The 24,588-nt window shown below is 41.7% G+C and overlaps 1 protein-coding gene and 1 long non-coding RNA gene across 24 annotated transcripts in view; one reads left to right on the top strand and one right to left on the bottom strand.

Annotated features, from left to right (window-relative positions):
• Positions 1 to 24,588, top strand: part of ABCC4 (ATP binding cassette subfamily C member 4) — a 275,943-nt gene that overhangs the window by 124,640 nt on the left and 126,715 nt on the right. For all 22 annotated transcript variants that reach the window (XR_004958001.1, XR_004957999.1, XR_004957998.1 and 19 more), the window contains 5 exons: positions 154 to 363; positions 1,901 to 2,041; positions 2,446 to 2,483; positions 2,849 to 2,943; positions 5,250 to 5,396. Coding sequence is in view for 16 of the 22 variants with exons in the window: in XM_036249556.1 (XP_036105449.1) it covers positions 154 to 363; positions 1,901 to 2,041; positions 2,446 to 2,483; positions 2,849 to 2,943; positions 5,250 to 5,396 (631 nt within the window). In the remaining 6 variants the exon portion in view is untranslated. The remainder of the gene's footprint in view (positions 1 to 153; positions 364 to 1,900; positions 2,042 to 2,445; positions 2,484 to 2,848; positions 2,944 to 5,249; positions 5,397 to 24,588) is intronic.
• Positions 6,236 to 7,641, bottom strand: LOC118622233. 2 transcript variants are annotated; one of them, XR_004958003.1, is made up of 3 exons: positions 7,132 to 7,641; positions 6,595 to 6,726; positions 6,236 to 6,477 (listed from the first exon to the last, which is right to left on the bottom strand). It is a non-coding gene; the product is annotated as an uncharacterized LOC118622233 (long non-coding RNA). The 2 variants fall into 2 exon arrangements; XR_004958002.1 differs by having other exon boundaries at positions 6,640 to 6,726.

The following is a 24,588-nucleotide window of genomic DNA, read 5'->3' as shown; positions in this document are numbered from 1 at the left end:
ATTAGATTTGTCAACCAGAATTCCAAACCTAAGGATAATTTTCTTATGAAAATCATAATTGAAGACCCTAGAACTTTTCTAGATTAGTATTACATTGGATTAGTATTATCAAATGCAAATGTATTTCTCTCAAATTTTTTATTTTTATTTTAGGGTAAAATGGTGCAAAAGGGGACTTACACTGAGTTTCTGAAATCTGGGGTGGATTTTGGTTCCCTTTTGAAGAAGGAAAATGAGGAGGCTGAACAAGCTTCCACTTCAGGAAGTCCCACGCTGAGGCAGCGGACCTTCTCAGAGTCTTCGGTTTGGTCTCAACAGTCTTCTAGACCCTCGTTGAAAGATGGCGCCCCAGAGAGCCAAGCTGTAAGTTTCTCACATCTTGCAACATGCCCTGGTTCTGTCTGATTTTTGTGGTCTCGTGGATCTTCATTCTGCTCTGCTCCTGACATCTCCATTTGTCCCAAAGTAGACCCTAAGGTTCCAAGGTCTTAATCCAGGGACTTTGTAGAATGAACCCGGAATGAAGGGAGTAAGCCTGCGTGGGTTCTCCTTTGGATGTGGGATGGAGACTCTCGTGGACATCAGTAGTGAGGGTACTGTATACATTTCTAGGTCTGTGTGGCTCGCACTGCGTGATATTAGAACTCTTGACTTTATCACAAGTAAATCCTACTTGCTGTGGTGGTCCCAGGCTTCTCTCTTGCACCCAGAGGCTTAATTTGAAGACCCTTCAGACTGCATCCTGCCTTGACACACCTTAAATCAGCTACTTTTCTTGTATGTTGAAATGTTCTGGCACCGAGGGTGACTGATGGTATTGTTTTGCCCTGTTGTCAGATGGTTTCGATAGGCCAGGAGTAGCATGTGCAGAGGACCTGGCACAGGGTGGACCCCTCAGAGTTATTTCCCGTCTTCCTTTCTTCACTTTAAGATCGAGAGCCACATCTTAGCTATTTTTGAGTCCCCAGTGGCCAGTACAACCAAGGACATCTTTGGTTTATGTGAATCTGTAATACATTCTAAGTCAGTGGTTCTCAACCTTCCTAATGCCATGACCCTTTAATACAATTCCTCATGTTGTGGTGACCCCCAACCATAAAACTAATTTCATTGCTACTTCATAACTGTAATTTTGTTACTGTTATGTCTTAGGCAACCCCCGTGAAAGGGTCGTTCCACCCCCAAAGGGATCGTGACCCACAGGTTGAGAACCGCTGTTCAGTCCTCCAGACAGAAGTACAGAAGTGCACTAGATCTCCCTCAGAAATATGCACGGTATTTCTTGAAATCCACACCGTACGATCCAAATCCAGGAGCCCGGATGATTCAAGTACTCAGATTAGTCTCTCACATTCGAAACTCAGGAATCACTCTAAAATTCAGGAACCAGATTGATTCGGATCACCTGCTCTCCCTTACTACTCAAATTCTCGTTACTCCGTCTGCATGTTTGAATTCAGTGTACTGTATTGGCTAATATTTTGAGGTCCTACTATGTTTTATGTTTCCATTATTGAGTGACACAAATAGTCTAGAGTGATACATCGGCTCCGTATCATTTTGTCTGTTATTTTGGAACACGCTTCTTGGATAGATTGGTGTGTTGTACATGTGCTGGAAATCACGATGTTAAGCGGAGCCACGCAACAATGATAACCTCATGCAAATGATTCTTCCTGATTTCTAAAGATTCCTGGAAGAGGGATAGCTGGGTCTGAGGGTGAATGTGCCCCTGGTGTGGCTGTATTTCCAGTCTTCTCCGTGGGAGATTACCATTTTGCACTTCTACCAGTATCTGAGACGTGCGTGTTTCCCCATGCTTTGCTAGTAGCGTGCATTGTTGAACTTTTGAAATTTTTGGGTTACTGAAATGTTTCTCTCTGCCTTTTTTCCTTCCCAGACTGAGAATGTGCAGGTTACGGTATCTGAGGAGAGCCGTTCTGCAGGAAAAGTTGGTTTTAAGGCCTACAAGAATTACTTCACAGCTGGTGCCCACTGGGTTGTCATCATTTTACTTATTTTAGTAAACATTGTAGCTCAGGTAAGTAGGGGCATTGGTTCTGCTTTGTGCCTTCAGCTTGATATTTACAGTAACATTTCTATTTATACTGTATTTACTTATACTATATTACTACATTTTGCAGTTCACTTGGATTGGCATTGAAATGTGCTATTTGTGGGGATCAAAATAAGTGATCCTTACTGGTGCCGTGTGTACATTACAGGGAATTTCTAGGGGAGACAAAGGATGTCTTTTAAAGATTTAAAACTGTTAAATACACGTACTTGACCTGTTGTCATTTGGGGTGTTGGGCGGCACAACCTTGGCCCGAGCTGGAAGGATCATCTCCTTTTTGGGAGCCTTTTGATGGTCTATTTCAGTGGGAGTTTGCCAGTGGGTGAGTGATGTTAGCGTTTGATGTTTGTGTTTGGTTGTTCCCCTAGGTTGCCTACGTTCTCCAGGACTGGTGGTTGTCGTACTGGTGAGTTGTTTCTAGTCTGGCCACAGCGTGCTACAAAGTCGACGTGGACCTCCCTTTCCCAGCCTCCTCTGCCAGTCCTCACTTAGCTTCCCTGAAGAAAAATCAGCGTTCTTGCTGGTGGAGGGTGACTGTCCCGGGGTCTCACCCATGTCTGATCCTCGGCAGCCTCTCCACAGACAACTGAGAATTCACAGTCGTGATTCAGATTGCGTTTCTATAAGGTCGACGTCCACAGGACCCCGTGAGCTGGGAGTCATCCAGCGTGAAACATCCCCCAAGTCGAGCATGCGTGGTTTTGTTTTCATAAATTTATTTATATAAATTTTATCTATAGCTTAATATTTTTTTTCTTCCCTGTTCCATAGGGCAAATGAACAGAGGGCCCTGAACGTCACTGCAAATGGAAAAGGAAATGTAACTGCAAAGCTCGATCTTAACTGGTACTTAGGAATTTATTCAGGTAAAGTGTGATCATTTGGTCTATTCTGTGAGCGTATGAGGTGCTCACAATGAGCCTGTGTGAGTAACTAGGCTTCCAGGAGTAATTCAGTAATGTCTTAACAGATTAGGAGTCTGAGTCGCGTTTACTCTGTGAATTAATTAGAATAATTATTTTTAAAGTCTACTAGAAGAAAGAGGTTCAGTGAAGACTCTTAATTTGCTCTGTACTGGATTTTGGAAGTTAAACCAGGATTGAGCATTCAGAAAACCAGCCACTGGAAATTGGTGGCTATTGTCTATTCTAATAGGTTGCTTTCGCTAAATCTTATATTATTATATGGATGGGAAAGGGGATTAGAAACGGATCCCCACCCTCTGGTTCGGATTGTTCCAATTCTGTTTGGATAAACCCTGGCTTTTGTTGAACTTGGATGAAATCCTCTGGCAGCAAGGCCCCCCAAATCAAAGCATTATTCCCTCGCAGGTATGCAAAGCTCCCTTCACCAGGCTGCTCATCTCTTGGGCTTCACTAATTACTTAAGAGAGAAGCTAAGCAGGGAGAAATCCAGTATCTGGGAATTAGGCTGCCTTCTCTTTCTTACCTTGAGATCACAATGTTATCACCTTCCCAACTGTGTGAGTAATTTAACATTTGGCTTGCCAGACTAATACGAACACAGCGCTCCGTTTTCACAGCAGTGCCTAAAATGTTTGTAGCTTTACTTCTTCAAGGAAATCCTCATCTGAAATGTTAAATAACCCGCAGGAAACACCCATGCACACTTCCCTGGAAGATAGAGTGAGTTCTGTTGTAAGAACCCACTCACTGAAATGTGGTATTTATTGCATTGACCCCATGCTAAGCAACCTAAGCCCATGAGCCGTTTACCTTCTGGATTGGTGGACAGTGGGTGCCGAGAGGAAAAGGAAACCGTGGAGTCATACACGCATGTGGGGTGCTGGGCTGAGGGAAATGCCTGTTGTGGGAATTCAGGAATAGGACCTGCTTTCAGAGTTCAACAAAGAGTGGCGTGTCATTTGAAGGGGGGAAAAGTACTTAATGGAATATTTATTATAGAAGTCATCCCCACTGTATTTATTTATTTAGTCACTATTTATTTTGTTAATCCTCACCTGAGGAAATTTTTTAATTGATTTTTAGATAGAGTGGAAGGGAGGGAGGGCTCCAAAGAGAGAGAGAGACACATCAATTGGTTGCCTCTTGCATGACCCACTGGGGCCAGGGATCAAACCTGCAACCCAGGTATGTTCCCGTGAGCGGGAACCAGACCTGTGACCCTTTGGTCCTAGGGCCGACACTCTTAACTGCTGAGCCAAACCAGCCAGGGTCCCCCTATAGTTAGCACTGTGAGTTCTAGAGATGTTAGGAGAGCTGTCTTCATTTTTATGTGCATAGTAGGTATTCATTTATGTCATCAATAAAATATATAATTTAAATGATGATGTTCATTTTAAAATGCTTTGTTTGCCCTGGCCTGGTTGGCTCAGTGGTTAGAGCATTGGCCCATGGACCAAAGAGTTGCAGGTTTGGTTCTGGCCAAGGGCATGTACCTTGGTTGTGATTTGGTCCCTTGACCTGGTCAGGGTCGTGTGGGAGGCAACCAGTCGATGTATCTCTCTCAGTCTCTCTCTCTCCCCACTCCTCCCACTCTATCTGAAGATAAATGGAAAAATATTCTTGGGTGAGGATTTAGAAAAATAAATAAAAATTAAAAATGCTTTGTTTATAAAACGCTCAGCGAGAAATTAGTTTCTCATTTAAATTAATTGTTAAAATATAATTTGTATTTTTTTTGCAGTTCAATTATTTAAGAAATTTTTCTACTTGCAACTTAATATGATGTTTTCATATTCTTTAAAGCTACTTGTGCATTTATTACAAGAAAACAGCCAATTATTTTTCCTCTTCCTTGTTAATATCACATGCTGGTATCAAAACATACCACAGTTTCAGAGCACGGGACATGCTGTAGTAGTAAGATTTGGAATATGGAGACAGGAAGATCAAGTACTTTTTATAATTATTTTTCTTCTGAGTTTTCAATAGAACTTGTCATTGAACTAGGAAAGACCAGAATGAAATTGTAATTTATACCTGATTTTTTTTCCCATGTAGTTTATATTTGAGAGAAAAATTATTGTATATTCTTCATTATAGATGTATCTTGTAATGCATTAAACTCTTAACAGAGTGCAGATCCTAATGGGATAAAATATGTGATCTCTTTACAAACCACCTGACGTGCTTCAGCCCCTTGAAGGAAGTGCGGAGACCCTGTGCTGAGCGATGTCTCTCTGTTTCAGGTTTGACTGCAGCTACAGTCATTTTCGGCATAGTGAGATCTCTGTTGGTATTCCATGTCCTTGTTAATTCTTCACAAAGTTTACACAACAAGATGTTTGAGTCCATTCTGAAAGCTCCGGTCTTGTTCTTTGATAGAAATCCAATAGGTAAGTCAGATACCAAGGTTCTTGGTGAATACGTCTTATTAACACATTTACTGTCTGATTGCGTGTCATTGTTTGGAAAAGGAGGTGATGCTGGGAATCAAGTCACTGTACGTGTTGATTCATTTTCTACAAAAAGCTCCACTGACAAAAGCTTTCCTACCAGAGAAAATCTGAATAGAGGAGCATACAAGCTTTTATTCCAATTTATGTGTGTGGAAAGATAAATGAACGTTCACTTTGCAGAATGACTTAGGAAGCCATTTGTTGTGTGGCGAATGAAACACCGAACGTTCAATGCAAGCATATTTAAATGTAGTTGACCAGCTGCCTCAACGCTGGCTGTGGTTAGTACATAGTGTGAAGCGGGGCCATCCTTTAGGAAGGACCTTCTTACAGGGAATCTCTCCACATGAGACAGGCTGTGTGTTTCTTTCACTACACATCCATTTCTTTTTTATCTTTTTCATTTATTTATTTATTTTATTTGGTGGTATGTGCCCCTAGCGGGGACTGAACCCAGGACTCTCTGGTCCGTAGACCAACGCTCAACCGCTGAGCCAAACTGGCCAGGGCTCTTTCTTTTTTTAATTCCTCACCTGAGGATATTTTTCTACTTATCAGATAGAGTGAGAGGGAGGGGGAGAGACAGAAACGTCGAAGTGATAGAGCTACATCGACTGGTTGCCTCCCGCACAACCCGGGCTGGGGACAAACCACAACCCAGGTACGTGCCCTTGACTGGAATTGAACCTGCCACTCATTGGTCCGTGGGCCGATGCTCTAACTGCTGAACTAAACTGGCCAGGGCTCTTTTTTTAATATGTTTTTATTGCTTTTTCAGAGAGATAGGAAGGGAGAGAGAAATAGAAACATCAATGTGAGAGAGAAACATCGATCGGCTGCTTCCTACACGCCCCCTCCTGGGGTTCAGGTCCACAACCCTGAGCATCTGCCTTGACCAGGATTTGAACCAGGACCTCTCAGTCCATGGGACGACACTCAGTCCACTGAGCTGGGCACTGCACATCCATTTCTAATTCAGAGCTCTTGCACGTGGTCCATGGGGTTTACCTAAACTGATCTGAAAAGTTAATAGAAACATAAGATGGGTGAAATGCAAACATCTTCTTCAATAAAAGCTATTAACTGTATAATTTTAATGTAGAGTTTGGGTTGCATATTAGAGTTTGGGTTGTACCTGCCAGGTGGGTTGTCAGTAGTAAGTTTCTTGATAGAAATGTACCTGGTGGTTTGTTTCCAAGTGGTTGATATCTCCACCCAGAGGCCTTTGACTTGTCTTGTTTCTGAAGGTGTCTCCTGGCCTGGGTTCCTGTGAAGAGTTAGATCATCAGCATATATCCCCACTCTGTTCAGTTGGTTAGACTTGTGGTGAAGCCCAGGGTGGCTTTGTTTTTGCAGGAATAGTAATAATAGAACTCGTCTATTTTGCAGGGAGATGGGTTGGAGGGAGCACAGGAGTCACCTTGGTCTGGCTGTTAACTTGCCATGTGATCCGGGCCAGAGCAGGTAGCTACTGGTGGGCAGGCAAATATCAAAGCAGGATGTCGTTGTGGTTAAAGGTATGGACTGTAGAGCCAGCTGCCTGGCTTTGGTCCTGGTGCTAGTTACTACGTAATGGCTGGTTATAGTTACGTTAATACTCACGTGCTCGTTACTTCATTTCTCTGTGCCTGGATTTTCCCCTCTGTAAAATGAGGCTGCCATTCACACCTACCTTGTTAAGAAATCCTGGGAATTAAACAGGTTGATGTTTCACAGTGCTTAGGAGACGGCCAGTGCCCGACGAATCTCGACCGTGACGACATCTCAGAACTTCCTCAGGAGAAGTTCTGATGGAAGTAACCGCGGCTGTAACCCTGTTTCTCCAGCCTTGTGAGGACTAAACAACACTCCTCCGGAAAGCATCCTGTGCAGAGTTAGTCAGTAAACGTCGTTCAGTCCAGACACCATGGGGAGCACCAAGAACTGTAAACTGCAGAGGCCCACACAAGTCTACAGTCTTATTACAGCTGTAGTTAGAAGTGATGGGAGGACTGGGCTGCCATGCCAGCTGTCGAGGCGCTCCACTCTGCCAGTTAATTTGAAAACTACGGTCATAAAGTTTGGAGCGTTAAATGGGACTGAATTTCTGTTATCACCGCCTCTAAATGCTTGCGACCGCAGTTAACCAGATGTCCTGTTCAAGACGGGTAGGCTTCTCCACGTGCTGGTCTGTTTATCATTCAAGGGCTTGGGACCGAGGGAATCTTTGAGGTTGCTAATCTCAGAGCCGCACAGGGGCGCTTATCTCGCCTCCCCTCCTCCATCTGTTGGCAGGACTTGGTTCCTTCAGGAAAATAGAAGCCCAAGTAGGTACTCCAAAGATAGTCCTACTTTGCCCAAAATGTTGAGGGGCCATGAATTATTTACTCTTTGAGTGCTAGATTAAAGAGTGCTTTTAACAAAAGAAAAAACTTTTTTTATAAGGCAGGTTTTAAACTTCCATTTGTATAACATTTTTGTACTTCTTACAATGGGAAGAACAATCCAAAACTATGACTTATGCCTCATCGTTGACATCATTGTGCACTTTAATGGGTATACAATATTTTTAAAAATTCTCCTCTAGAGTAGAGAGGTAGATTTGCTCAAGTTTTAAGTTCCATGAAGTGTGTACAAGTACTCAGCATAATGTGGCCATTCAAAAAAAATTTTTTTAATTGATTTTTAGAGAGAAGAAGGGAGAGAGCGAGAGCGAGATAGAAACATTGACAAGAGAGAACATCGAGTGGCCGCCTCCTGTTTGCCCCCCACTGGGGATCAGGCCCACAACCCAGGCATGTGCCCTGACTGAGAATCGAACCGGCGACCTCTCGGTGCATGGGTAGACCCTCAACCACTGAGCCACACCGACCGGACAGTACTTGGCCATTCAAAACACGCTCTCAGGGAGACCCAGGGGTCAGTAAGTTTCCTATCAGCTCACAGTCCTGGCGACCTCCCAGATTTTAGGAAACGGAGGGCCCAGTGAAGCCTTTTGTCAGTGTGTAAAGATGCTCCTTGACTTATGGGATCACATTCAATAAACCCATGTAAGTTGAAACTATCCCAAGTCAAAGCATTTACTACGACTAACCTACCAAACACCGGAGCTCAGCCTGACCTTCCTTAAATGTGCCCAGAACACTCACATTGGCCTGCAGTCGGGCAAAACCATCTCGCTGCTGTTACCCAGCATCGTGTACTGTGTGTCGCTAGCCTGGGAAAAGGTACAAGGTCAGTGTCCAGATTATGGCTTCTACTGAATATTTACAGCTTTCACACCATTGTAAAATTGAAAAATTGTAAGTTGAAAAGTCCTAAGTCCAGCCATTGTAGGTTAGGGACTGTCTTTAGTTTTTAGCAAGCTAGACTTGAGTGGTGACTGGTACTGAAGCCAGAAACCCCAGGCAGGGGCCCACAGGATCTGCCCAAACAACAGCCCAGCATGGGTCTGTGGAGGCCTTGCCAGATCCCCTTCTGTGCCCACCTCCAGTTCCTGCTTCTGCCAGAACATTCTCAGCGACCCGATCTGGATCGTAGCAACGTTGATACTCATTCATGGGTGCTCTCACCCCAGATGTGTAGCCTCCCTTCTGGTATTTCCTCCCAGATCCTCATGCATCCTCATAATCAGTGGGGGATGCTGTGCATTTAGACAGAGAACCCGGCCTTCAGGGCCGGGTCCTGAAACACCCACCGACTGCCCTGCCTGAGTCCCAGGTTCACTGACTTGGATGTAAGAAGGGCAAGGGAGATTGGGAAGCACAGAGATCTCGGTACCAAAGTTCCTCTGAAGTTCAGCCATTTCAGAATGCTGATTTGTAAGAAGGGGCCATTGCTCCAAGCTACGGGAAGGACTGTGTTGCTCTTCATTTTGAACCCAGAGGTGGTTGCATGAAGTTTACCTAGTTTTGTTATCTATATAATGTGTCTGCTGAACTTTCATAACCTGATAAGTTAGTTATTTGGGTACATTTGAATCAACTAATGTACTAATGTGAGGCCTTCGAATGGCAAAAGCTAGTTTTCTTTTCCTTCTTACCTTCCTTGCTGTCGCCCATCTCTGTTTTTCATTCTTTTCTCCTGAGATGGACTTCGGTAACAGTGTTGTATGTCCACTAAGGAGCCGCACAGTTTCAGCTGCCCTGACTGTCCCCACTCATTTTGATTGCAGCTTGAGTTGAATAGTGTCTTGTAGAGTGGTCTGTGTCCCTGTGCCTTTTGCCGGCTGTGCCTCTTCCTAGTCATCCTTTGTCATCGCAACCCCTTTTCAGTTCTAGCAGACCATAATACATGGTAACACAAATCCCAGGTCAGCAGTAAGTCATTCAGAAATTAAGAGATGCTTTCTGTTTTAAATGTAAATCGCGTCTTCCTTGCATGGGCTGAATTCGGCTTGTTGCTTACGTCTGGCACTAGAGGGCAGTGTGATCTACTTTATCCCAGGGATAGCGTGGAAGAGCCCCTCATTGCAAAACCTGGTTGTTTTCTTTGAAAGCTTTCTTGGAAATTCCATTTTTATAGCTTAGCTCTTTGTAGTCTGTAGTGTTGATAAGACATTTTAAAAGCATTGTTGTAGTTTATTATGTTTGAAACGTTAAACTCTTTGTGTTTATAAAAAATTACTCACAGTGTTGTCCCAGAATATCTAGTTTAGTATTTCAAACAAGGTTACTTGGATTTCTTAATTGACACCTTCTCCCTTATTAACTGGAATAGGCAGCTGCTGACATCTTGACTGGATATATTTTAAATCCTAAAGGGTGGAATATGCTCATTTGTATGACCTGAGTCAAACTTGAGTTTAGGGAGACGTGTGACCACGGTTTCTTCAGTGTTCTTCCACGCCATCAGAGACATTTTATTCTTATCAAGTCTCTGGAATTTCACCCTTTGTTTTGCAGGCAAGATGAGTGGATAGTTGTCTTGTTTTTCTTTTTCTTTTTTCATGCCTAATTATAGTGACATAACACTTGGCCATGTATGTTGACTGTAATGAATTCCAGACAAATATTTGTTTATTTGCTTTCAATTTGTTAATTTGGCTTTGAGAACTGAGCCGCCGGTGTCAGTAGATGATGTGTTTGTTTATTCTCGGAGGGAAGTGCAAAATTAATATTGGGCTGGGGCCAGTATGTTCATTTCACAAGACTGACTTTTCTGCAGTGGTGTGTGTGTGTGTGTGTGTGTGTGCGTGCTTATTTATGCATCTAGTATTAAAAAAATGCAAATTTATATTATTTTTTGCTACATAGATCAAGTTGCATTAGGGCTAAAACACTATAAAAAGAGAAACGTGCTAACGTCTTTTGCCCTTTTTATTCATCTGGTGGAAGGTCCTTGTACCCATTGAGGTACATGAAAAAGGAGTGTTTGCACTGGGGTTAAGAGAGACATTTTCTTGTATGTTTCCGAATCAAAAACATAGAACTGCCCCAAGGAGTAAGATTTCCAACTTTCCCAAGTGGGAAGTGAGGTTCTAGGTGATTTCACAAATCCAGAATACTCGGGGTTAGGATGTGTATTGTGTAGGAGCGGAGGGTGGTAGGGGGTTTGAACTGTTGTTCTGTTTCTTCATCCTGGAAATGGACTCCTTAACATCCACTATAAGTTGCTAAATAAATACCTTGTGGATGAGTGAAAAGTGCATTGGAAGCAGCATGGTGAGCTTTTTGCACTATCAGAGAAACTGTCTTGCTATGCTATTTATAAAATCAATTGTCAACATACAGCTGCCTTGCCAGAAAAAGAGAGTCATCAGTAGAGAAGAAAGATAATTGTAAGGATACCTATCTGTCTGTTCAGTTCAAATGACCACTGGAGTTAGTGCTAAATGCATATTTTTAACAAGTATAATATTTCAGCACTGTCAAAATTACCTTGACGATAATAGACCTGTTAAATTATAGCTCTATAAGTTAGAAGGTAAGATGGCTTTGCTTAGCACACATTAATCTATGCCTGTTCACACAAGTGATTCTGCTGAGCAGGTAGCATGTTAGAACAAGAAATACTGGTCCTAAAACCTCTGATTTATGGTAGGTGTTGTTTTGACACAGCATCATTCAGACGATTTACAAGGCAAGGCTTCGTGTTAAAATATTTCACCAGTGTCATCATTCGTCACCGACATAAATATTCAGCAGTGATGCTGGAAAATTGGTAATATGCCCATTCATGCCAAATCATTTGCTGTGTTTCCTTTCAAGTGAGATCTGTTTGTGGATATGGTTAAAAGAAACTACGATTTTTCTTCCTTGAGAGCAGATAAGCTGTAAGAAATTGAGAATAAGAATAACAACCATCCTGACAGCTTTCATGTACTCATCTTGCCTGGGTTGCTTTTAATTCTGGCTTAAGTCCTACAGGCGTTTTGTTTTCTTCTTCCTTTCCTTGCTTAGCTCACACTGTCAAGAACATATTTATAAGTACATTAGTTAAACTGGCTTTTTGTGTTCAAAGGAAGAAGTTAGTCATCATCAGAAAAGCTTTGTTGCAAAACAAAAACACACATTTCCCCTTTCATTTTTCCTTGTTAATAATAACAAATGCAAGTGACTGTAAAGGGAGTAACACAAAAGGCTGCATCAATCATAATGATTCTCAATAGCCACATAAATATTATTTTTTCAGGTTTGAATGAAACAGCTAATAGTTTGAAGTAGGTGTGGTAATTAAATTCTGTCAGGTTGTCACATATTAAAAATACTGTGTTTTTCTTCACATAACAATGGTTATATGTACTTAAACTCTTATCAGGGTGATATTAAGTCATATTTTATGGGAGTTGCTCATTTACTGCTAATAGTATCATAAAAGCCTTTGTTACAAGTTTAAATAGTGACATAATTACATATATTTGATTACTATTGTTATTTTGTCAGTAATCTCTATAAAGGTGACTATTATAGTGCTTGTTTACAGCTGGTAAATATTGCACCATTTTGGTGTACACTTTTAATCTGTTAGAATGTTCTTATTATTCTTTATTCATGTGTTTTTTTCCTCCATAGTAATCATACATGGATACACTGACAAAGTAACCGAAAAGCACTGTGCGCGGTTGTCCAATAAAATGTTAGAGAGATAAGATTTGGGAGGCTTGTGCCTTGTTCAAGTTTGTTGTGTAATCGTGTAATCTCTCAGAAAAATGTAACGAGGGTATTTTACGTATGTTTTTTATTTTCCAGTCGTGAATATAGTAAGTCATACATATATCTCTCTCATAAATTCACTACTTTACTCTAGTATTTGTGGCTTTGATGTTAATGCCCTCAAACTCCTAGGTTTTTATTGGTTTGATGTCTTAGAACTTAGAGCGAGGCAGTCTTTGGTTCTCAGGCCTTCCCCGGTGTATCCCAGTTTCTGATGTCAGTGTGCTCAGTAGTTCGGCATTTACATGTACAGTGTGGTATTTTATAAGTTACATAATTTTATAAGTCATATATACGTTTTAGAAATAATTTAATGTATAGTAATTCAAATTGTGTCACTTAAAAGCCCCCCCTTATTACGTCAACATTTTAGCTCTTTGTGATAGAGAATGCATCAGTCTCTTTATGGCATAGTTCACTGCTTTTGCACAACGATTTCCAGAGAAACTGGCATAGTTTTTTGTCCAGTTTCCACATGAGTAAGTATTGAGACATATATTACTGAGCATAGTCTTCCGATACTAAGTGGGAATTGATGCAGATTTGCGGGGTTGAAATTCTGTCCAGTTTTGCTATAATGTGAAGTGCTTCCCCTGTAAGATTTGATTTTTTTTTTTTTTTTTTTTTATCCTCACCCGAGGACATTTTTCCATTTTTTGTTCAGGTAGAGCGGGAGGGAGAGAGAGGAACAGAGAGAGAGAGAGAAACATCGACGTGAAAGGGACACATCGAGTGGCTGCCACCTGCACGACCGACCAGGGCCGGGGACAAACTGCAACCGAGGTACGCGCCCTTAGCGGGAACCGAACCCAGGTCTCTCAGGACCGCAGGCCGACACTCTAACCGCTGAGCCAAACCGGCCAGGGCAAGATTTGATATTTTTTGTTACATTGCGCTTAAAATGTATATATTTATTTTAAATTATAAGATTCTGAAGAGAAACCAACAAATAGTTCTCTGTGACGGATACAGGCAGGAGCGACCCTTGGTGCCTGACCAGCGTGCATCCCTTGGCTTCGTTCTTGTTCTGTGCACAAGTCCCTGTGATTGTCTCCCTGAGCTGTGTTTCCTGTAAGCAGCTCTTACAAAAGAGTTGGTGTCTCAGACAACTGGTGAAATGAGTCACTTTCACCAAAACAACAGCATGTGTTGTGTTCAATTTTTGAATTCTTCACCCAGACAGTTTCCATCTTCTGCCTCGGAGTTCAAGCTCCTGCCCTTCCACGCGGAGCAGCTGTTGATCATTTGCATTTGGTACTTTGTTTCATGAGTCCTGTTTGGATTTGCTTCTCTCATCATTGGTTCGTCTTGGTTGTCACAGAGAGTAAGATGTGACTTTGAAGCTCTCTCGTGAGGCCATGTGGCGAACTTTTATTTTCACTTTATAACTGCATTCTTCATCTTCTCTTATCATTTCTTCCCCGCCCTCTTTATTTTAAACAATGTTATCTGTTTTGCTATGAAGATAATGGCAAAGAAAAATCCAGATATTTATAACATCGAATCTGACATTTCATTTCACATGAAGTTTAACATTTGGTTGTGTTTTTAATGACATCTTTATAGTACTTGTCACAATTGCAGTTAAATTATAATTTAGGTAATTGTGTGTGGACTGCTTGTGTCTCCTCTTAGCCTTGGGCTCTTTCTGAGCGGATCTATTGTGTTTCTGCAGAAGCCTCAGAGCCCAGGATCGGGCACGTTGTAGCCGATCCGTATTTGCAGGCTGGCTAGAAGGGATGGGTTCAGGAGTGTATCTGCATCTCTCCACACCCCACCCTTAAAGAACAATGAAAGTTCACAGTGTTGAAATAGAATTAGATAGAATGTTTTTGTCTTATACTTGGTTTTTATATGAAATTGAACTCTTTCCTATAATTTATTTCCAAAAATAGAATTTGTAATGGGCTATGTATGGTGGACTTTGGTTCTGCTAATTGATGGCATGAAGAGAAAACTACACATATTGATTCTTGGAAGCTGCGGTTCATGGAACTGGAGGCATTTCAAGGTTCCAAGTTCTGTTGTCTGCAAGTCAAGGAAATGAAACCATTGGACACCTGATACATTTCCTTGGGGTTTGGTTGTGCATTGAAGACGAATATTGGCAGTTGTGTGGGTTAAATACTTGGTACCTTACAGTTTTACCTAAGGGTAAAACATGCCCTTACGAAGTAAACAGGAGGACTACATCCATATAAAAGCACCAGGAGATCTTTAAAAGTTGTTGTTGGACAAGGAGTTGGGATGTAGGTCGAGAGGTTGCGATGTCCCAGTTCTGCTGGGAACATAGTTATGGAATAGCTGTGCCAGTCCCTTTGATTCTCTTGGCCTCACGTTTCTAACAGGTAAAAAAAGGGGCTTTTCCAACATTCATTGGTTCTCTACTAATTGTCACTTGTGGTCCCAAGCCCGGGGGCAAACACTGCCTGTCTTCAAGACATTTGCACACTTAAATACTTGCAGACAGTGCATAGCTTTTTTGTTTTAATGTGCCACTATTCTGATTCCCTATAGAAAAGATGCAGATGCAAAATTTAATAGGGCTGCAGAGCAGAGATCTTGACTCAAGTATAAATATATCGCACGCACATTTACCAACATAGCCAGCCCTGTGGCGTATTTCTTCTTTATAATCAATTACGTAAGTGGTTGGCCTTGATTTTATAAAATTTCCAAAAAAGTGGCCTGGAACTTCGAGATGAATTGTTTTCAGGGTGAAGTCACGCCAGTGGGAGTGGGAGAGGAATTTAGGACACAAAAGTAAGTGATTCTTTATTTAAGATCATAATCTCTGAGCCTACAGCAAACTCGGCCTGGTTTCTAATCAGACACCTGACTAGATTCATTTTCCTGACCCATCAGGGACGGTCCAGATGCTAGAGCTCCCCTCTGAAAAGTGTTAGGTAAGGGAGAGCGAAGGAAGGACTCCAGCTTTGGCCCTCTGTAAGTATCTACTTGCAGTCCTCTTTGTGCTTTTTGGAAGTGTTAAAACGCTTCGACAGTGGGCAGAACGTAAACAGTGACATTTTCTCCATAAGTAATGTCATGAAATCGACTTGGATCTGTTGAGCACTCTTCTCATTCTTGGTAACCGGGATTGGTCTTTTAGAAACTCCCTCCTCATTTAGGTAAGAAGCTCTTTAATATCTAGAAAAAAGACGACAAGCTTCAAAGGACACTTTGAGTGGAAGTTTATTAAAATCCTGTGGTTAAATGGAAAGCTATCATAAAATCAAGTTCTCTGTTCTGGAAATATTTTCCTTTCATTTCTTTTCTCTTTTTTTTTTTGCATTTGCATTTTAATAGATTGTATCACACAGGGAAATGTTTCAACCTCTTGAACACCTGGAAAGTCTATTTTAGACTTGTTATGTGTTTAAGAATCTTTATCCAGACATTTTCCAAACATGCTAGGCAAATCCTGCCCCAGGTCGGCTGTTGGGGAGGGTGCTGCAGTGTGCCCGGCTGTTAACATCAGTAGAAGCCAGTGTTTCTGCCCTGCTTGATTTTCAGCCTAAGGCCCCGATTTTGGGATGTTCAAGTCAATAATTAGTTCACGATTTCTCTCTGAACTTCAAGTGGAAGTTTCTAGAAGTATTTGATTCAGTGACTGATCTCATCCTTCAGTCTGTTTGAGGCACCCACTTCTTTTTGTTCTACACAAAGGTACCACAGTGCATGCAGATTTGTCCTGAAATATGTTTCCCCAATGTATGTCATTCTGTATATCTAGGTCAGCCCTGGTGCTCCGAGACGTTGTCAGAATCGTGGATCAATTTTTTCATTACCTTTTAAATATTAAAAAAAAAAATTTAGAAGGAAATAGTTGCTTTTTTGTATATAGTTATTATTGTTATATTTTTTTTCCTTTCCTTTTCTTTTCTTTCTTCTTCTTCTTCTTCTTCTTCTTCTTCTTCTTCTTCTTCTTCTTCTTCTTCTTCTCCTCCTCCTCCTCCTCCTCCTCCTCCTCCTCCTCCTCCTCCTCCTCCTCCTCCTCCTCTGTTGGTGTCAGAATGGCCTGAGCTCATGACATGTATTTCTTTGGCTGGAACCATAAAATTCTTCTTCTTCACTTTTTGGAGAATGGAATGGTATCAACATCTTAAAATTATATCTCATGCTAATGTAAATCTTCTCTGTATTTTCTCTGTTACCTTGCATTAAAATGCAGAAGGAGCCGCATAGTTTAGTGAATCCCACTTATAAGTGGTCTTGTAGACAGAAGCGTTCCTTCCTGGTGCCAGCTCTTCAGGGTCCGTCTTGGCACAGCCCCGTAAGCGGAAGGAGAGTCAGCACGCATTTCAAGATGGTGAGTCATCAGTGCGACTAGAACATTGTTCTTCTTGACTTCAAGATTAAATAAATAGTTGTTGACAGAAACAGCCAGCATAATAAAAGGGAGAACCTGTGTAATCCAGACAATCAGTGGTTTATCATACAATCAAATAAGCTGCTGTTTATTCACCGAGCGTCAGGTGAATAGCATCAACTCATACCTAAGAGAATTCTAAAAATTGAGTCAAGTAGCCTTCATTCCCTCTGAGGCCAAATTTCCCACCCAAGCACATCTCCTCTCCCAAACGAGCCCTCGTAGGAGCTCAGTGTTTAACTGGCCTGGCCTTCAGGTGCACCTTCTCGTGGTCCTTCCTGTATCGAAGTAGATCGGTTTTCCAGATGAGACGAGGGTTTGAAAGTGTAGGTGAAAAATAAGTACCTTGTAAGTTTTGGGTAAACATTCGATATTTAAAAAAAAAATACAGCTCACCTTTCTCTCCCCTTAATTCTCGTGTCCATTTTTTATGTGATGTCAGTTGGGAGGGAACTTGGGTTGTAGACACGTAAAACCTCGCATTGGGCAGGGAGTGGAGAGATGGGTTAAGATGATGCCCAGTCTTGGTTCCGCTGGGAACGCGGCTTTGGACCTGCCGTGCTGGTCACGTCAGCGGCTCAGCCAGGGTGCTCTTGGTTGAAGCACAGTCTCGTCGGCAGCATTGATGTGGTGTGGGGGGTGAGAGGCTTCTTCCTGTTATATTTTCTCACCAAAATAAGATTCACATGATTAGAATTTTAAAAAGAGGTGTAAAATTTATAATTGGAAAAGTAACCCCCAAACAAACTGATCTTTGATTCTCCCCACCACCAAATCGAAATGACCTTCCTGTAAGTTCCAGAGTGGTTTTGAACCACCATGCGATTTGGGACCGGTGGTCCCTATGGTAAAGACAACAGACTTTTATTTATTTATTTTACTCCTCACCCAGGGATATTTTTTCCATTGATTTCTTTCAGATAGAATGGAAGGGAAGGAGAGAGAGAGAAACATCAATGTCTCTCAATTGGTTGCCTCTTTCTCCCCAACCAGGGCCAAGGATCAAACCTTTAACCCAGGTACATGCCCTTGACCAGAAATGGAATCCAGGACTCTTTGGTCTGAAGGCTGATGCTCTAACCACTGAGCCTAACTGGCCAGGGCAGAGACAACAGACTTTGGAATCAGCCCTTCTGAATGTGCATTCCTGCCCCGCCACAGACAGACCAACCTTTTGCTGAGGTACTCGACCTCTCTCTGCTCGACTCTGCTCATCCAGGGGGCTGATGGTATAGTAATAGTCCTAACCATCTTCACGTGTGGGAGAATCAGTGCATGTAAAGCATTTAAAACAGTGTCTAGCAAATAGCTGACATGCATTGATTTTAATTAAGTGACATGATAATATTTGTGGGTGTTTTGTTTTTTTTTTTTTTTTTGCCTATTTGTTTTATTTTATTTTTCTACAAAATCCCAATGAATATGCTAATTTTGATCAAATAGCAGGGAGTGGGCAGTGCCTGTGTTGTCTCAGACACAAAGGAAAATAGATAAATGACCACGACTAACAAGCCACAAGACGAAATCAAACAGAATGGTTTTTGTTTGCTTGTTTTGTTTTTGTTTTCATCGGGGCTTTGCTTCATTCTGGAGTTCATTTTAATTTAATTTGGTTTCAGAATGAGAGCTCAATTTTGCATGTAAGTTCAAAACATCTGGTTTACTTTTTGTTTGAAAATGATACGGCTGAAGTTTATTACAGGTCTGTTGTGTAATTAAGGAAAGACAGTTTGAAATTTTATAAAATAAGTTCTATGTAAATGAAACTTTGGGATTATTCCAGGGAAGTGGATATACTTCCTAGGAGTAGCAGGAACTTATCATTTTTTAAAAATATGCTATAACTGGTCAAATGTAGAGCTTCTATGTATTCACCTTTTTCAAAAAGCATGAAAAATGACAAATTTCACAAGTGAAAGTTAAAGTTGACCCAAGGCAGTTTTAGATTGTCGAGCCTTCAAATTTTATTCATGGGATGTTTTTAGAGACATTTCGTGGTTTGTTCACTCCAGTTAATTCCGGGCAGTCCTTGTGCATTTTTATCAGATGGACATTCTGATACCTCAGAACTCCCTCTTGTGCAAAATGTGGTAAAAGCAGCCTGGGGAGAAAAACAAAATTTGTGGTTAGTTCTTATAAACTACAGATTATATTTTTAGAGCAGTTAAAGGAACAGTAAGCCCAACAGAACAAATACAACTCTTCTCTTTATGCTGCCAATTAGCATTAATAAACTAACAATTTAAGTGCCGTAAATTATTGGCTGGGTTAATAGCATTGAGGTACATGAAGAAATACATCGTTCTGGGTGGAGAGACCTAAATGAAAAGAGAGTGCTTGCTAGTTGAACACCTGCCACATAGTTATGTTAGTAGTTAGGCAGGAAGCAGCATCTAACTAGTCCTGAGTCAGTATTCAACCTCAGTAATGTCTATGAGGCCCTCTGCTCTGAAATTCAGTGATTCATTCTATCCTGCAGAACTTGCTTAGAAATAATGTGATAGGTAAAAGCAGAGGAAAACCAAAAATTTGTTATTTGTATAGATGTCAGAGGATTATTAGTTTCCATGCCTCCTCTGATGTTTGAGAGATCTGTTGCATAACAGAGGTCTCATCTGTTGGCAGAAATAATCCCGTTCCCTATCACACTGAAGCCCAGCTGGAAACATAATAAATTTGGAATATTTCCCCGTGTCATTTTATAGCAACACTGTAAATCTGTCTGACAATTTCGGCATATCAAATACTGTCACATCCATCGTCCCCTTTCCTCCTCAGTAGCACCAAAGCGACATGAGATCGGCTGCACTCTCTTACTTCTCTGGAGCTTGTGCACGGCTGCTGCTCACTCTTCTTCTCCTGCCCGATCCTCTTGTTATCATCCCCGTTGGTTTTTCTGGGGAACCATAGTGATACGATGCCTGTAATTGAAAATGAAAGAACCAGATTGTCCCTCATCAATAATCAGCATACAGATGATAACTCAACATTTACTAAGCACCTCCCTTTGCCAGTGTGCTGGGAATTTTGCACAAGGTGACCAGAAACTGTTCTGAATTCTCCTTGGGCATTTTGTAAAGACAAGTCACCCACCCATTCCTGTGTATTATAATATTTAACACAGTAATGGCGGCTTTTCAGGTAAAGGTTCAATTATGTTTAGTGTAGTATTTCCTATGGAATGAATGTGGACATGAGTTAGAAATATTTTTAAAAATTGAGAACACTTGCATGCCTTGAACAATCTGTCACATATAATAGGTGTTATAGTGTGTGTGTATGTGATGGATGGATATGAGTATCTGACTGTGTAAGTGTGTGTATGTTGATATGTAAATTTTTTTAAATCATCATCTGAGGACATTTTTGTATTTATCTTCAGATAGAGCGGGAGGGAGAGAGGGGGGAAGAGAGAGAGAAACATCGATATGAGAGAGACACATCGAGTGGCTGCCACCCACATGACCCCAACCGGGGCCGGGGACAGACTGCAACCGAGGTCCGTGCCCTTAGTGGAAACCAAACTCAGGACTCTCCGGTCTGCGGGCCGACGCTCTAACCGCTGGGCCAGACCACCAGTGCGATATGTAAATTTTAATTTGAGTTACAAGCAAGCGAGTAAGAAATTTTTCAAATTCTTTGGTCTTCATCTTCATTCTGTTCATCCAGCTCTTAGATGAGCTTTCCTGCCTTTATCCATTTTTCCGGAGCAGTGAAAATCTTTCACCCATAGGTCAGGGTACTGTTTCTAAAAGCCAGACGACTACTTTATCCTCACCTCATGGCCCTACATTTTAAATAAAGTTTTCACCAGGACATTAACATGACTTATTAAATGCAGTTTTTTGTCATTTTAAAACTGATCATATCTTAGGAAAACTGTAGCTCTGACATTTATAGTATTTGGTGTTATAGGAGAGAATAGAATGGGGGGCCGTGGTGTCATCGGGAGCCCTTCTTGGACATTCACATCCTTTCTGGGACTGAAATCATCTGGGCACTGGTATGAGCTTTGTAATTTAGGGAGAGGGAGAGGGGGAGCCAGAGAGTTCTCAAATCCTATTCAGTAGGACTTGAGTGTTAATCATTTGAATGTTAATCATTTAAAGATGTCTTTCATTATTTGCATAAAGACAAAACTACCTTTATGTAGGCTACTTTGGAAATACAGTTCAGTGTTTTTGTTGTTAATCTTCACCCAAGGATATTTTTTCCATTGAAGGGAGGGAGGGAGGGGAAATGAGAGAGAGAGAGAGAGAGAGAGAGAGAGAGAGAGAGAGAGAGAGAGGAAGAGAGACATCACTGTGAGAGAGACACATCAATTGGTTGTTTCCTATACTTGTCCTGATTGGGGCTGGGGATCGAATCTGCTGCCTCGGTATGTGCCCTTGATGGGGAGTCAAACCCCTAACCCTTTGATGCTCGAACCAACACTCAAACCACTGAGCAACACCTGCCAGGGCCAGTTCAGTGTTTAATTGGGGTTATGTGGATTTGGGGAGAATAACGTGATCAGAGGTCTCAGTAATTGGAATGGACAAAATGGAGCTCTGAGAAGGTTCCTACTGGGAAAACAGCAAAGTGACGTCCAGTATTCTAGGAATCCATCCAGCTGTTGTATAGCTCTAAAGGAATGGGGGCGATGGAAGATTGGGTCAGTTCTGTGATCTAGTTCAGATAAACCACATTACTCACGTCTGCGGATTTGGTACCCAGCTGGTCATGGTGTAGAGCTTATAACGGCAGCGCGGAGCCACAGGTATATTAATCCAGAAGAAATCTCACTTGAAAATACGATTTCTCATTATTTATTTATTCAGGCTTTCGTATGTGCTTCACTTTTCAGCTACTTATACTCCCCCACTCACAAATTATGGTAATGGTAAAACAGATTCTTCCATGGTCTGTTTTACTGCCTGTGTCTTTTTTATTTTTCTGCAGTCACATTAGAGTTTTGTTCTTTTGCATGTTTGTCCTCTATAACAGTCAAATAATATTAGGAAATATGCAGAAAAATAGTGTCTAGGGAATCTAATGTCTTTACAAGTCTCAATATTTTTTTTACTTTATTTATTTATTTATTTATTTATTTATTTATTTAATTAATTTATTTATTTTTGTTTCAGATGTTTCTCCTTTTTCCCCCACTGATACCCCCCTCCCCCACTCTCCTCGCCTCAATATTTTATAGCAAGACACTTATTTTTATTTGCTCGCTCTGTCACAAACACTGTAAGGATAGGATCTAATCCTGATTGTAGCCATCTTTTGTTCTGTATACTTTGGTGTACCACTTAGATGTATCACTCTTCCCTTTGTTCTGAGAAAACCTGTTTCCACTATCCTTTATGTTTTTATGGTCTTTTAAAATAAAAGTCAAACACAGAAATAGGTTTCCTGAACAAAGCCTGCCGTGTGCCCTCGGGGGCATGGCTGGCTCCCTGGATGATTGGACCGGCTTCTCCTTTGTTGGGTTGAGGTGACACCACCTTGTGGTCTCCCTCCCCCACCCCTCCACCTACCCAGCCTGACTCCTAAGGTTCTCATCAAATATTGGCTAGATCATATTAAGTTCTATTTATCAAACATGCCATTAGTCCCTCCCAGCCGTGCAATACGCAACTCCGAGAGCTGGTGTATGGAGCTTTATATTTATGGAGTATCCTCGTGCATCTCAGGAGCCTTAAATTCTTTGACTTTTTAAAACTTTTTATTTTCTTTGCCAGGTTTGAGGACACAGGCTAGGCAGGAAGATAATGGCAATGATAAAGAACGCACCTGCCCTGGCTGGTTTGATTTAGAGGTTAGAGCGTCAGCCTGCAGACCAAAGGGTCATGGGTTTGATTCCCGGTCGAGGGCACATACCTGGGTTGCAGGTTTGATCCCCGACTCTGGTTGGAGTTGTTCATGAGGCAACCAATTGATGTGTCTCTCTCACATCGATGTTTCTCTTTCTTTCTCTCCCTCCCACCCTTCTACTCTATCTAAAAATCAATGGGAAAAAAAAAAAAAGAATGCACCTGGACAGGAAGTTAGAGAAACAAAGTGAGACCTGGGTGAAAAGTGAATTAACCAAAAACTCCGAGAATAAGGAATGATGTGTTTCTACCTGAGAAAAGAAAACCATTGTGTTGGACTCTCTTCTCCATGGACGTTTTGATGACATCCCAGGGCGGGTGAGAACTCCACCCATTCAGCCTTGAGCCAGCTTGCAAGCAAATTGTAGGTCTTGGTGAATTAAAGCTCTTACCTCTTTCTGAGGGAAATATTAGCAGTTTCAGAATTGTGACTAGTGGATGTATTCAGCTCTAAGGAAACCTTTCTGTGATGAGCACAGGACTTTTCACCTGAGGCCTGTGGAGTCCGTGACTGCCACAGCAACTGGGATCCTGCAGGGTTTTCTTTCTTCATTACTAGCCTACACGGGTGTTATTTAATGCCACCAAATTGTGAATGCTAGTAAGGAACATGGTTAAGGTCATGGTCTAAAAGGACTTTGATGTCCTGCAGAAGCCTGATTTTCCCCTAATAAGCGTGAAGCTTATGCAGAGAGCTCTAAGGAGATGCATATTTGTTCGTGTAGGTTACAATTGCAGACATACCCTTTGAGTGATGGTAATGTTGGCTAGAATATGCACTTGGAGAAGAAAGGGGAAGAACTAGTATGCAAAAATTAGCCATGGAAATCCATAAATACCAGGCCAAGAGTATTCCTGCAAACACATCAGCTGGGTTTTACCAGGAGTGATGGACAGATACGTTTGCATATCCTGCCGAATGAGAATCTCCACTTGTCTTAAAAGTTCAGCTAAATGATTGCCTTGAGATTTCAAACCTTCTTCAAGCCCTTCTTCACTCTCCTTCATGCCTAGATTTTTGAGAGACTGCATGAAAGGCAATTATTCTGTGGATGCCTTTCTAACCGTCCATAAAAAAATGCAAATGGGCCCATCCGGTGTGGCTTAGTGGTTGAGTGTCAGCTTATGCACCAAGAGGTCACCGGTTCGATTCCTGGTCAGGGTACACAACCACGTTGTGGGTCTGATCCCCAGTGGGGGGCATGCAGGAGGCAGCCAATCGATGTTCTCTCTCATGGATGTTTCTCTCTCTCTCTCTCTCACTCTCCCTCTAAAAATCAATAAAATGTATATGGATTCTTAGGGCCTCTACCCCGGTGTGGTCTTTGATAGCCTGGATTACTGAGAAGGGTTGCCATTCATTTTGTGCATTAGTGCAAGGAGAAAAGTTCTAGTGCCACATCAGGTTCAAATACAACTGCAACTTCCTCGGGCATCTGTAGCTTATTATTAGGCTATCTTTTAAATATTAAGTCTATTGGTGTAACATTGGTTAATAACATGTAAGTTTCAGCTGTACAGTAATGTATATTGCATTGTGTCTCACACCCAAAGTCTAGTCTCCTTCCTCACTATACCCTTTACCCTCTTTATCCTACCCGCCACCCCGTTCCCCTCTGGTAGCCACCATACTGTTGTTTGTGTGTGTGAGGTTTTTCATGTGTTTGTTTGTTGCTTTCTGTTTTATATCCCCCATATGAGTGAAATCGTATTGTTCTTGTCCCTTTCTATCTGACTTATTTCACTTAGCATGATCCTCTCAAGAT

Source organism: Molossus molossus, unplaced genomic scaffold, assembly GCF_014108415.1.
Source record: "Molossus molossus isolate mMolMol1 unplaced genomic scaffold, mMolMol1.p scaffold_m16_p_9, whole genome shotgun sequence".
NCBI classification, from domain to species: Eukaryota; Metazoa; Chordata; class Mammalia; order Chiroptera; family Molossidae; genus Molossus; species Molossus molossus.
The sequence above is the reverse complement of the archived record's forward strand: the minus strand, read 5'-3'. Positions and strand labels throughout refer to the sequence as shown.